The sequence below is a fragment of the Megalops cyprinoides genome, chromosome 8, assembly GCF_013368585.1.
Source record: "Megalops cyprinoides isolate fMegCyp1 chromosome 8, fMegCyp1.pri, whole genome shotgun sequence".
NCBI lineage: Eukaryota > Metazoa > Chordata > Actinopteri > Elopiformes > Megalopidae > Megalops > Megalops cyprinoides.
In genome coordinates this window covers 743,764-756,263 of record NC_050590.1, presented here as the reverse complement: position 1 = coordinate 756,263, position 12,500 = coordinate 743,764, and the positions used below count along the sequence as shown (strand labels likewise).

Sequence of the window (12,500 nt, the reverse complement as noted above, 5' to 3'; positions counted from 1 at the left end):
AGGCTGGCACCGCTACTCCTGAGCCTGAATACAGTCCCTCCACACACACAAAAGCCAGTGAGGCTGCTCTTCAAAACTACAATTCCCAGAATGCACCGGGAGGCAGGCACCGCTACTCCTGAGCCAGAACACAGTCCCACCACATACACAAAAGCCAGTGTGGCTGCTCTTCAAAACTACAATTCCCAGAATGCACCGGGAGGCAGGCACTGCTACACCTGAGCCAGAACACAGTCCCTCCACATACACAAAAGCCAGTGTGGCTGCTCTTCCAAACTACAATTCCCAGAGTGCACCAGGAGGCAGACTCAGAGTCAGGGGGTATTACGCTAGCCCCCCCCCATTCAATCTGAGGGCCTCACAGGAACCAAACAGCAGCACCGCTAGCGGGGGAATCGAACCGGCAGCCTTTCAGTTACGACCCCCTGCTCCTTGCCGCTACGCTACACGACGTAGCAGGCTCCCGATAACTCTCTGCAGATAGCCTAAGCCAGTTTCAAACACCCGGTCGTAGGGCTTGCTCAGTGTTACGGACAACTCGTTTCCTTTTAGCGTCGGAGGCTTATTTCCCAGAATTCATTGCGGGTTGGTGACTCTGACGGGCGAATGGGAACTCACCTATTTTCACACAGCCCTTGTCTGTCATTAGCAGATTGGAGACCTTCAGATCCCTGCAACAGAGCATTACAGAAATTAGCAGGATGGTAAATATCAGTACCATAGAAATTAGCAGGATTGTAGATACCGGTACCATAGAAATTAGCAGGATTGTAGATACCGGTACCATAGAAATTAGCAGGATTGTAGATACTGGTACCATAGAAATTAGCAGGATCATAGATACCAGCACCACAGAAAGTAACACGATCATAAATACCAGTACCATAGAAATTAGCGGGATTGTAGATACTGGTACCACAGAAATTAGCAGGATCATAGATACCAGGACCATAGAAATTAGCAGGATCGTAGATACCAGGACCATAGAAATTAGCAGGATCGGAGATACCAGTACCATGGAAATTAGCAAGATCATAGATACCAGTACCATAGAAATTAGCAGGATCATAGATACCAGGACCATAGAAATTAGCAGGATTGTAGATACCAGTACCATAGAAATTAGCAGGATCATAGATATCAGTACCGTAGAAATCAGCAGTATCGTACATACCAGTACCACGGAAATTAGCAGGACCATAGATATCAGCACCATAGAAATCAGCAAGAATAATTGATACTGGTACCATAGAAATTAGCAGGATTGTAGATAGCGGTACCATAGAAATTAGCAGGATTGTAGATACTGGTACCATAGAAATCAACAGGAATAACAGACACCAGCACCATAGAAATCAGCATGAATAATAGATACCAGTACCATAGAAATCAGCTAATTGTAGATATTTTAGGACCATAAAAGTCAGCAGGATCATAGATACCAGTAACCCAGAAATTAGCGGGATTGTAGATACTGGTACCATACAAATTAGCAGGGTCGTAGATACCAGTAACCCAGAAATTAGCGGGATTGTAGATACTGGTACCATACAAATTAGCAGGGTCGTAGATACCAGTAACCCAGAAATTAGCATGATCGTAGATACCGGTACCATAGAAATCAGCAGGGTCATAGATACCGGTACCATAGAAACAAGTAGGATCATCACCAGGAGGTTAAGAGGTATAGAGAGAGAGAGAGAGAGAGAAAAAAAAAGTGAGCAGGCATGGGATTGTAGGAAACAGGGAGAGGGAAAGTGATAGAGCATGGGATTGTGGGAAACAGGAGGAGAGAGAGCAGGGAATTATGGGAGACTGGGAGTGGGGGGTAGGGGGGTCACGTCTCACCTGTGAAGGATGAAGTTTTTGTGCAGGTAGGTCAAGCCCCTGAGCAACTGCAAGACGATACACTTCACCTGGAGGAGAGAGACGATAGCTTTACATTACATTATTAGCCTTTAGCCCCTGCTCATTACATTACATTACATTATTAGCGTTTAGCCCCTGCTCATTACATTACATTGCATTATTAGCGTTTAGCCCCTGCTCATTACATTACATTATATTATTAGCGTTTAGCCCCTGCTCATTACATTACATTATATTATTAGCCTTTAGCCCCCGCTCATTACTTTACATTACATTATTAGCCTTTAGCCCCCGCTCATTACTTTACATTATATTATTAGCCTTTAGCCCCCGCTCATTACTTTACATTACATTATTAGCGTTTAGCCCCTGCTCTTTACATTACATTATATTATTAGCGTTTAGCCTCCGCTCATTATATTACATTACATTATTAGCGTTTAGCCTCCGCTCATTATATTACATTACATTATTAGCGTTGAGCCTCTGCTCATTATATTACATTACATTATTAGCGTTTAGCCTCTGCTCATTATATTACATTATTAGCGTTTAGCCTCTGCTCATTATATTACATTACATTATTAGCGTTGAGCCTCTGCTCATTATATTACATTATATTATTAGCGTTTAGCCTCTGCTCATTATATTACATTATCTCACCTGCGCTTCGGAGAACGGCGTCTGCATGTTCTCGAGGAGGCTGGCGAGGTCCTGCTCGCAGTAACTCATGACCAGGAATATGCTGCGGAGGAGAAGGAGGAGATGTTCTGAGCCCTCTGGCTGTGTGTGTGTGTGTGTGTGTGTGTGAGATGGAGAGAGTGTGTATGATAGTATGTGTGTGTGTGTGTGTGTCTGAGCATGGCTTTGTGTGTGTGTGTGAGAGAGAGAGAGAGAGAAAGAGAGAGTGTGTGTGTGTGACAGTGTGTGTGCGTGTGTCTGAGACTGTGGGTATGATAGTGTGTGTGTTTGTGTGTGAGATGGAGAGAGTGTGTGATAGTGTGTATGATAGTATGTGTGTGTGTCTGAGATAGCATGGCTGTGTGTGTGTGTGTGTGAGAGAGAGAGAGACAGAGAGAGTGTGTGAGTGTGTGTGTGTGAGAGAGAGAGACAGAGAGTGTGTGTGTGAGAGAGAGAGTGTGTATGTGTGTGTGTGTAACAGTGGGTATGATAGAGCGTGTGTGTGAGAAATTGTGGGTATGATATAGCGTGTGTGTGTGGGAAGGAGAGAGAGTGTGTGTGTGTGAGTGTGAGAGAGAGAGAGAGAGAGTGTGTGAGTGTGTTTGAGAGTGTGTGTGTGTGTGTGTGTGTGAGAGAGAGAGGGTGTGTGTGCGCGCGCGTGTGTGTGTGTGTGTGTGTGTGTGTGTGTGTGTGTGAGAGAGAGTGTGTGTGTGTGTGTGTGTGCGTGAGAGAGAGTGTGTGTGTGTGCGTGTGTGTGTTTGAGAGTGTGTGTGTGTGTGTGAGAGAGAGAGTGTGTGTGTGTGTGTGCGCGCCCCTACCTCTCCAAGTGGCTCCCCACCACCACCTCCCTCAGCTCCACCACGTTGGGGTGCCTGAGCCTCAGGAGCAGCGCGATCTCCCTCAGGCTGCTGATCGGGATCCCTACGGGGGAAAACACACACACACCGCGCCCCGCTAACGTACCGTCGCCACGCCGGACCCCCGCCCCTACCGGCGCCGCCCCCTGCGCCGCTAAACCCCGGCCCCTACCGGGCCGCGCCGGCCTCGCTACGAAAAAAAACCCCCCTCCTCCCCCGGGGCGCCTCTTCGAAAAACCCGTCGAACGGCGACGGTTCCGCCTGTCGTTTAGCGTTAGCGATCGTTCCGGCGTGGGAGGGGGTATGGAGCCGGCGACCTCCCGGTTTGCGAGGAACCCCGCACCCCGCCCGCCCGGCTCACCGTCCTTCTCCTTGTCCATCCGCACCTTCTTCAGGGCCACGATCTCGCCGCTCCTGGTGTCGCGGGCGCGGTCTGAGTAAAAGGGGGGGACAAAATGCACAAGTGTGCTATAGTAGAGGATACATGCTAAAGGTATATAGCTATAGTAGAGAATTTAGCATATAGCATATCCTAGCAGTAGTAGATACAGTATATAGCATATCCTAGCAGTAGTTGATACGGCATACAGCATATCCTAGCAGTAGTAGATACGGTATATAGCATATCCTAGCAGTAGTTGATACAGTATATAGCATATCCTAGCAGTAGTTGATATAGCATATAGCATATCCTAGCAGTAGTTGATACGGCATATAGCATATCCTAGCAGTAGTTGATGCGGTATATAGCATATCCTAGCAGTAGTAGATACGGTATATAGCATATCCTAGCAGTGGTAGATACGGTATATAGCATATCCTAGCAGTAGTTGATGTAGTATATAGCATATCCTAGCAGTAGTAGATACGGCATATAGCATATCCTAGCAGTAGTTGATGCGGTATATAGCATATCCTAGCAGTAGTAGATATAGCATATAGCATATCCTAGCAGTAGTAGATATAGCATATAGCATATCCTAGCAGTAGTAGATATAGCATATAGCATATCCTAGCAGTAGTTGATATAGTATATAGCATATCCTAGCAGTAGTTGATACGGCATATAGCATATCCTAGCAGTAGTTGATGCGGTATATAGCATATCCTAGCAGTAGTAGATACGGTATATAGCATATCCTAGCAGTGGTAGATACGGTATATAGCATATCCTAGCAGTAGTAGATACAGTATATAGCATATCCTAGCAGTAGTAGATACGGCATATAGCATATCCTAGCAGTAGTTGATGCGGTATATAGCATATCCTAGCAGTAGTAGATATAGCATATAGCATATCCTAGCAGTAGTAGATATAGCATATAGCATATCCTAGCAGTAGTAGATATAGCATATAGCATATCCTAGCAGTAGTTGATATAGTATATAGCATATCCTAGCAGTAGTTGATATAGCATATACCATATCCTAGCAGTAGTAGATATAGTATATAGCATATCCTAGCAGTAGTTGATGTAGTATATAGCATATCCTAGCAGTAGTAGATACAGTATATAGCATATCCTAGCAGTAGTAGATATAGCATATAGCATATCCTAGCAGTAGTTGATGTAGTATATAGCATATCCTAGCAGTAGTTGATGTAGTATATAGCATATCCTAGCAGTAGTTGATATAATACATAGTAAATACTAGTTATAGAGAATAAAATATGTATTATATACTATATAGCATATGCTAATCATAAATTAGTATATATAGTATATGCTAATCATAAACGATTAGTACACAGCATATACTCAAAGTAGTAATGATATATAATATTTGGTATACACCGGTTGCTAGGGATACGGTATATGGTAGTAGCCGAAGCTAGAGAACCGTAAATATTATATAGCATATGGTAAATATTATATAGCATATGCTAATCATAGAGGAGAGAGAGTTTAGTATGTAGCATATCCTAGCGGTACAGGATATCGTATATTGTGTCTGATATGCTAACCACGGAGAATATGTAATATAGTATATAGCGTATATTAGCAATAGAGAACTTAGCATATAGCATATGCCGGTAGTATATGGTATTTATGATATAGTATATGCTGGACATAGAGGATGTATGATATATTATATAGCATATATTAGCACCAGAAAATATGGTTTGTAGCATATATTAGCCACTGTGTTTAGCGGACGGTGTATAGCATATGGTATATGCTAACGATTGAGGATATATGATGTAGCATACAGTATAGTACGTATTAATATACGGTATAATATTTGAGAATGTGATGTTAGGTTATTAAGGTATAATAATTAATGCTAAGTCATGGCGCTAGGCTGTGCGTGTCGGTCTGTACCGCTCGATGCTAACATGCTAACCCGACTCACACACGATGCCGTAGGTGCCCTCGCCGATGCGGTTGAGCTTCTCGAACTCCTTGACGCTCCGGCACGTCCCGAGCTGGGATGGGGGATGGGGAGGGGGATAATAGGGGGGTTAATTTGGGAAAGGCGTTTATTTAGCGTTATTTAGCATTAGCTAATGTACTTCCCTTAGCTTTCTAAGATGTCTAGGTTCAGGTTAGCGCAAAGCTAACTCATGGTAGCGTATGTACTCGGATTCCCTTAGCTTTCTAGGCTGCCTATCATCAGATTAGCACAAAGCTAACTCATGGTAGTGTATGTACTCATCTTCCCTTAGCTTTCTAGGCTGCTTAGCTTCAAATTACATTACATTATATGCAGTTAGCATTAGCTCTTATCCAGAGCAACAGTCAGACCAGGCTAACAGCGCTCCCAGACCAATGAGTGTTAGCATAGCGGCATTTGAGCAGCAAAATACATCACAATGCTACACGAAAATTAGCATCAAACGCTAGGCTGTCTAGTTTCAGATTAGCACAAAGCTAACTCATGGTAGCGTAGGTACTCGGCTTCCCTTAGCTTTCTAGACTGTCTATCATCATATTAGCACAAAGCTAACTCATGGTAGCGTATGTACTTGGCTTCCCTTAGCTTTCTAGGCTGTCTAGTTTCAGATTAGCACAAAGCTAACTCATGGTAGCGTAGGTACTCGGCTTCCCTTAGCTTTCTAGGCTGTCTATCATCATATTAGCACAAAGCTAACTCATGGTAGCGTAGGTACTCGGCTTCCCTTAGCTTTCTAGACTGTCTATCATCATATTAGCACAAAGCTAACTCATGGTAGCGTATGTACTTGGCTTCCCTTAGCTTTCTAGGCTGTCTAGAGTCAGATTAGCACAAAGCTAACTCATGGTAGCGTATGTACTTGGCTTCCCTTAGCTTTCTAGGCTGCCTATCATCAGATTAGCGCAAAGCTAACTCATGGTAGCGTATGTACTCATCTTCCCTTAGCTTTCTAGGCTGCCTATCATCATATTAGCACAAAGCTAACTCATGGTAGCGTATGTACTTGGCTTCCCTTAGCTTTCTAGGCTGTCTATCATCATATTAGCACAAAGCTAACTCATGGTAGTGTGTATACTTAGCTTCCCTTAGCTTTCTATGCTGCCTATCACCAGATTAGCACAAAGCTAACTCATGGTAGTGTGTATACTTAGCTTCCCTTAGCTTTCTAGGCTGTCTAGCTTCAAATTACATTACATTACATTTAGCATTAGCTCTTATCCAGAGCAACAGGGGACTGAATCGGAACCGAGTTAGCACGAAGCTAACCGGACTCCGGCGCTCGAACGATGCTGAACGAGAGCAACGTGACATAGCCTAGCCAAACGAGCAGGGGAGGTGGGGGCTCGTAACCAGAAGGCTGCCGGTTCGTTCCCGGGTAGAAAACCTGTGCGAGCGGGCTAATTTCGGTAGCAGCACACACACACACACACACACAGAGCCTAGCAAGGCCCGGTTTCTTAGCCTAGCATGCAAACCCAGACCGAACAGGGCTTCTTGTCTGTTAGTTAGCGTGCGATCCCCGAACCGGTCTGCGGGGAATAGACGCCGCGACCCCCCGGTTCTCGGTCCGGACTCACCCGGTCCCGCTGCGGGACGCCGAACCCCCCCGGGAGCTTGAGGGACTTGAGCCGAAGCGGCTCCGGTTCGGGCTCCGGCGGAGCAGGCTCCATTCCCACCCGGAATCCGAACGCTAAAAACCCCAACAGGTACTGGTGACGACCCCTCCCACCCGGAAGGAGAAGCACACGGCGGTGGCCAATCACAAGCCGTCCTCCCCCGGGGGGGAGGGGTTTCCGACGGCCAATAGGAAACGCTTCCTTCTCAGAGAAGGTTATAATAATAGTTAATAATACATAACTAATATATTAGTTACTATATTAGATATTAACTAATAATGGTTAATATCGTTATATGATATTAATAATGTTAAAAGTTGCTGTTTAGCATTAAGTATAAAGTGGAAAAATTAATAAAGTATGAAATATGTAACATAATAAGATAGGATTTGGAGTTAAATATAAAGGGAAAAATTAATAAAGTATGAAATATGTAACATAATAAGATAGGATTTGGAGTTAAATATAAAGGGAAAAATTAATAAAGTATGAAATATGTAACATAATAAGATAGGATTTGGAGTTAAATATAAAGGGAAAAGTTAGTAAAATATGAAATATGTAATGAAATAAGTTAGGATATAAAGGGAAAAATTAATAAAGTATGAAATATGTAACATAATAAGGTAGGATTTGGAGTTAAATATAAAGGGAAAAATTAATAAACTATGAAATATGTAACATAATAAGGTAGGATTTGGAGTTAAATATAAAGGGAAAAATTAATAAACTATGAAATATGTAACATAATAAGGTAGGATTTGGAGTTAAATATAAAGGGAAAAATTAATAAACTATGAAATATGTAACATAATAAGTTTAGGATTTAGAATGAAATATAAAATGAAAAATTAATAGCCTAATAGCCTTTAGCCCCTGCTCATTACATTACATTATTAGCCTTTAGCCCCTGCTCATTACATTACATTATATTATTAGCCTTTAGCCCCTGCTCATTACATTACATTACATTATTAGCATTTAGCCCCTGCTCATTAAATTACATTATATTATTAGCATTTAGCCCCTGCTCATTACATTACATTATTAGCATTTAGCCCCTGCTCATTACATTACATTACATTATTAGCGTTTAGCCCCTGCTCATTACATTACATTATTAGCGTTTAGCCCCTGCTCATTACATTACATTACATTATTAGCGTTTAGCCCCTGCTCATTACATTACATTACATTATTAGCGTTTAGCCCCTACTCATTACATTACAGTATTAGCCTTTAGCCCCTACTCATTACATTACATTATATTATTAGAATGTAGCATCATGGGAAATGTAGTCCCATTACATTACATTACAGTATTAGCTTTTAGCCCCTGCTCATTACATTACATTATTAGCGTTTAGCCCCTGCTCATTACATTACATTATTAGCATTTAGCCCCTGCTCATTACATTACATTACATTATTAGCATTTAGCCCCTGCTCATTACATTACATTATTAGCGTTTAGCCCCTGCTCATTACATTACATTACACTATTAGCATTTAGCCCCTGCTCATTACATTACATTACACTATTAGCATTTAGCCCCTGCTCATTACATTACATTACATTGTTAGCATTTAGCCCCTGCTCATTACATTACATTACATTGTTAGCATTTAGCCCCCGCTCATTACATTACATTACACTATTAGCATTTAGCCCCCGCTCATTACATTACATTACACTATTAGCATTTAGCCCCCGCTCATTACAATTACCTGAAGTCCGGGCCCCGTTCTTTTTAGGCTTTGGCCCCCGGGAACGGGCGACGCCCGACGACCGTCGGCACCCCCGGCCTGCGTTCCCGGACGCTCGCGCTCGGGGGCGGGGCCGGCGCCAGGAGGTCCTCGCGGGAGGGCGGGGTGACGATGATGGCGGGCGGGCCGCGCGCCCGGTTAGCGGACGTGTTCGCCGTCGCCGTAGCTGCCGCGCCTGCGGGGGGAGGAGAGGGCAGGGGGCGTGGTTTGGGTCGGCCACCGAAATATTTTTCCTTGAATGCTAACATGGCTATGCTAGCTAGGCTAGGCTATCTCGTTAACCTGTGGGCAGCTATATCGCGTGTTCATGTGCCTTGAATGTTAGTGTAGGCTCGGCTATCATGCCACATGCTAAAGTGTATTGTAGTCCCTGTTTGTTTGCCTTGAATGCTACTGTAAGCTAGGCTATTATATCACATGCTAAAATATATTGTGGCCCTCATTTTTTGACTGGAATGCTACTGTAAGCTAGGATATTATATCACATGCTAAAATGTATTGTAGCACATATTTATTTGCATTGAATGCTACTGTAAGCTAGGCTATTATATCACATGCTAAAATGTATTGTGGCACTCATTTTTTGACTGGAATGCTACTGTAAGCTAGGACATTATATCACATGCTAAAGCGTATTGTAGCACATATTTATTTGCCTTGAATGCTACTGTAAGCTAGGCTATTATATCACATGCTAAAGTGTATTGTAGCACATATTTATTTGCCTTGAATGCTACTGTAAGCTAGGACATTATATCACATGCTAAAGCGTATTGTAGCACATATTTATTTGCCTTGAATGCTACTGTAAGCTAGGCTATTATATCACATGCTAAAATGTGTTGTAGCAGTAATTTATTTGCCTTTAATATTACTGTAAGCTAGGCTAACATATCACATATTAAAATGTATAATAACATTTTTTGCTTTGAATTCTGCTGTAAGCTAGGCTATCGTGCCACATGCTAAAATGTATTGTAGCATGTTAATTTGCCTTGACCTCTACTGTAAGCTAGGCTATTATATCGCATGCTAATATGTATTATAGCACCGATCTATTTGCCTTGAATGCTACTGTAAGTTAGGCTATTATATCACATATTGAAATGTATAATAGCATTTTGGCCTTGAATATTACTGTAAGCTAGGCTATCATACCACATGCTAAAGTGTATTGTAGCACATATTTATTTGCATTGAATGCTACTGTAAGCTAGGCTATTGTATCACATGTTACAATGTATTGTAGCACTTATTAATTTGCCTTGAATGCTACTGTAAGCTATGCTAATATGTCACATATTATATTGTATAATACCATTTTTTGCCTTGAATATTACTGCAGGCTAGGCTATCATACCACATGCTAAAATGTAACATAGCACTTATATTTTGCCTTGAATATTACTGTAAGCTAGGCTAATATTTCATATGCTAAAATGTATCATACCACCTATTTATTTGCCTTGAATGCTACTGTAAGCTATGCTAATATGTCACATCTTAAATTGTATAATACCATTTTTCGCCTTGAATATTACTGCAAGCTAGGCTATGATACCACATGCTAAAATGTAACATAGCGCTTATTAATTTGCCTTGAATATTACTGTAAGCTACGCTAATATATCACACGTTAAAATGTATAATGGCACTTCTGCCTTGAGTTCTGCTGTAAGCTAGGCTATCGTGCCGCACGCTAAAACGTGCTCCAGCCTATCACTTCGAATGCTACTGTAAGCTATGCTAACATATCACGTGTTAAAATGTATAATAGCATCTTTCATCATATGCTAAAATATATCAGAGCGCTAATTATTTGCCTTCGATAAGCCAGGCTATCATAGCATATGCTAAAATGTAAAGCTATTACACCACCTTGAATGCTATTCAATGCTATTCGATGCTATTGAATGCTACGGTAAGATATCATATCATATTGGCGTGGTATTATGGGATGTATCGTAGGGTATTATATCAACTCAATATCATTATATAATGCTAATATGTAAAAAATGTTGGCTAATATGTCATGTTATAATGCGTAACGTATCGTTTCCAATAACTCGACGGGCTTTAGCACTAGCTCCACACTGCTAACGCGCTAACAAATGTAACATCCATAATGTCGCGCGTTAATATTGCAACAACGCGCGCTAATATCAATATCAATAGCGCGCTATTTATGTGAACGTGTATGAGTGAAAGGCAGAGACATCCCATAATGTGACGCGGGCGCCTTTTAATCGGATTGTGCTAAGTCGCTAAGCGCGTTAAGCTAGGCCTGGGGGACGCCACGTGGGACGGAAATTAGGCTAATCCCCCGCGCGGGGGTTATGTTTATTAATAAATGTGCGCTAATTTATGAATATGTTATGCTACATGTTACACGTTATACAGTATTACATTGCTTTACACTGTTAGCATTTAGCGTTAGCTCTTACGCAGAGCCGCTTACACGGGGTCAAACCGTCCGGCGTGTTAGCTTAGCATCCAGCGTCCCCTGAAATATGTCTTTAATATATATATATGATATATAATATTAAGCTAGGCTATTAGGGCTATATGATATAGGCTACATGTTACACGTTATACAGTATTACATTGCTTTACACTGTTAGCATTTAGCATTAGCTCTTATGCAGGGCCGCTTACACAGGGTCAAACCGTCCGACGTGTTAGCCTAGCATCCAGCGTCCCCAGAAATGTGTCTTTGATATATATATATGATATATAATATTATGCTAGGCTATTAGGGCTATATGATATAGGCTATATGTTACACGTTATACAGTATTACATTGCTTTACACTGTTAGCATTTAGCGTTAGCTCTTACGCAGAGCCGCTTACACAGGGTCAAACCGTTCAACGTGTTAGCCTAGCATCCAGCGTCCCCTGAAATGTGTCTTTAATATATATATATATGATATATAATATTATGCTAGGCTATTAGGCCTATATGTTAGGGCTATATGATATAGGCTACATGTTACACGGTATATTACATTGCTTTACACTGTTAGCATTTAGCATTAGCTCTTATGCAGAGCCGCTTACACAGGGTCAAACCGTCCGACGTGTTAGCCTAGCATCCAGCGTCCCCTGAAATGTGTCTTTAATATATATATATGATATATAATATTATGCTAGGCTATTAGGGCTATGTGATATAGGCTACATGTTACACGTTATACAGTATTACATTGCTTTACACTGTTAGCATTTAGCGTTGGCTCTTACGCAGAGCCGCTTACACAGGGTCAAACCGTCCGACGTGTTAGCCTAGCATCCAGCGTCCCCTGAAATGTGTC

General features: G+C 42.0%; 1 protein-coding gene across 3 annotated transcripts in view; it reads right to left on the bottom strand.

Moving 5' to 3' along the window:
* Positions 1-7,513, bottom strand: part of cdk10 (cyclin-dependent kinase 10) — a 13,919-nt gene extending 6,406 nt beyond the window's left edge. For 2 of the 3 annotated variants that reach the window (XM_036534933.1, XM_036534934.1), the window contains exons 1-7: positions 7,382-7,513; positions 5,763-5,835; positions 3,769-3,840; positions 3,369-3,471; positions 2,533-2,614; positions 1,849-1,916; positions 619-671 (exon numbers count right to left, since the gene is read on the bottom strand). In XM_036534933.1, coding sequence (XP_036390826.1) covers positions 619-671; positions 1,849-1,916; positions 2,533-2,614; positions 3,369-3,471; positions 3,769-3,840; positions 5,763-5,835; positions 7,382-7,474 — 544 coding nt within the window. In that variant the 5' untranslated portion in view covers positions 7,475-7,513. The remainder of the gene's footprint in view (positions 1-618; positions 672-1,848; positions 1,917-2,532; positions 2,615-3,368; positions 3,472-3,768; positions 3,841-5,762; positions 5,836-7,381) is intronic. The other variant, XM_036534935.1, reaches the window with a different exon arrangement.
* Positions 7,514-12,500: the final 4,987 nt, after the last annotated feature.